At 38.3% G+C, this 1,891-nt stretch overlaps 1 protein-coding gene across 1 annotated transcript; it reads right to left on the bottom strand.

Moving 5' to 3' along the window:
* Window positions 1-314: 314 nt before the first annotated feature.
* On the bottom strand, window positions 315-1,736 carry LOC133188738 (uncharacterized protein F54H12.2-like). The gene has a single exon (XM_061324229.1). The coding sequence runs from the start codon at window positions 1,734-1,736 to the stop codon at window positions 315-317; it is 1,422 nt and encodes a 473-aa protein (XP_061180213.1).
* Between the last annotated feature and the right edge of the window lie 155 nt (window positions 1,737-1,891).

Raw genomic sequence — 1,891 nt, 5'->3', positions numbered from 1 at the left:
TTGTCCACATACATCTGTATTCCAAGCTTGATATCGGTACGGATTATAAATCCATTGTTGAGCATGACGATGGATAAAATCTTGAATTTCTTTTTGTAAGGGAGAAAATCCATAAGAGTCAAAATATTCGATGACTGGACTGGACAAATACAAACATACCCAATGTTCTCCAGGTTTATCTTGAGGATCCGTATTCACCACAATGGCTTTTTCTTGAGGTCTTAATTGATTCGGTAATAAATCTAAAGGGTACACACCACCAAAAGAACTCTTTAATTCTCTGGATAAGACTTCTTTTAACTGTCCTGTATCCATTAATAATCAATACTGACTTCTCTCTGTTTGTTGATTTCTAACAGATTATCGAATTCTGCATACACCACACAATTTAAGGTGTTCACCGTATTGTTCGTAAATTGGACTTCTACTCTCAGATTTCCGGTTTCTATGATGTGGAATTTATCCGATTGCGCTTCTTGATCTTTCGTGAAATCCCAGCCCCATAAAGTGTATCCGTTTTTATACTCTTCTAGGGTGATGTCCGGGGCCCAATCTTCTCCTAATTTTCCCAGTGCTTGATATAAACTCAGATAAGATCTCAGATATAAATCTTCATTGAAATTAGGTTCGAAACAACGAGTACTCATGGTCTCTCCGTTGATACTGACATCTAATTTCTTAATTCCCACATTTTGAAAATGAAACGGATTTTTAGTTTTATCTCCGTTGAATGCCGCATTGTCCACAAAACCTAAAATGATGCGTTTAGGCATCTGGCCTTGAAACAGATGATCTGTGATTTTAGATTGAGTTCCTGTGAGTATGGTAAAGGTTTTCACTTCGACTCTTCTCAATGGATATTTAGCTCTGTGAGTGTTCAAACTTTGATTAATACCATTCATCATGACGGCTGTGGGTTTGACTTTTCTCACCCACAAGATCATGCTCAATATTTTGACTTTTCCCGTACTTCCATCTTTGATCATCATATAGAACTGAGGTTTAGCTCGATTAAATCTCAAACGGATATCTACTCCATTCGGTAGAAATCGGTCTTGTTGAAATAAATCCAGATGTAAACGATCATACAAGGTTATTTTCTTACTATCTTTGATAGCCTGGTGACGTTTTCTAAATCCTTCGTTTTTAGAATTGGCCGGTAACTCTGGGAGGATAGGTTGGTTAATGGTCACAGTATCGGCACCACCATTTACACCTGGGGTTACATCAAATGTCTTATTTTGAGCCACTCCAAGGTCTGCTACCCCTACTTCGTCCATGTGTCCTGCTGTATCTTTTTCCCACAGACTACAAGCTCTCATCTGGGTCATTAAAGTTCTGGGTTTGTAAGAAAGTAATTTCTCCAGATAAGCTTTGTAAGGATAAGTATCGGTGCCCGGAGTCACTATTTTTCCATTGACACTGAGATCGATTTCCGTAAACAAAGAATGGAAGATATTATTCACCGGGGCGCAAGTACTACCACCTCCAGTCAGATTAGTCCCATCCTCTTTGGTAAATTTACACACTATTTGAACATACGTTTGAGATAAATCCAGATATTGATCTCCTTGTCCATTAATTTCAAATTCAATAGGAACCGTATCCGAATCTAAAGTACTGGAAATGGGGTAATATTCTTCCCATTTGGAGTCTTCTAAAGCAATATTAGTCGGGGGGACTTGGAACAATTCTAAATTGTTCATCCCACACGCACAGGAATCTGGTTGCAACATGATGTCTGTCTACTAGGATGGATTTTTCACAAATGAAGGTCAATCTCACTCGACTCTCCTATTTATAGTGTGTCAATCAAAGATATCTAAACCCCTTTTTCTCTTCTTAGGACCTCCTCGGGCTAACACAGGTGTCTTTTTTCTTCTTTTCTTAC

The sequence above is a fragment of the Saccostrea echinata genome, unplaced genomic scaffold, assembly GCF_033153115.1.
Source record: "Saccostrea echinata isolate AGI-Se365-2 ecotype Australia unplaced genomic scaffold, CSIRO_AGI_Sech_v1 ptg000016l, whole genome shotgun sequence".
NCBI lineage: Eukaryota > Metazoa > Mollusca > Bivalvia > Ostreida > Ostreidae > Saccostrea > Saccostrea echinata.
The sequence above is the reverse complement of the archived record's forward strand: the minus strand, read 5'-3'. Positions and strand labels throughout refer to the sequence as shown.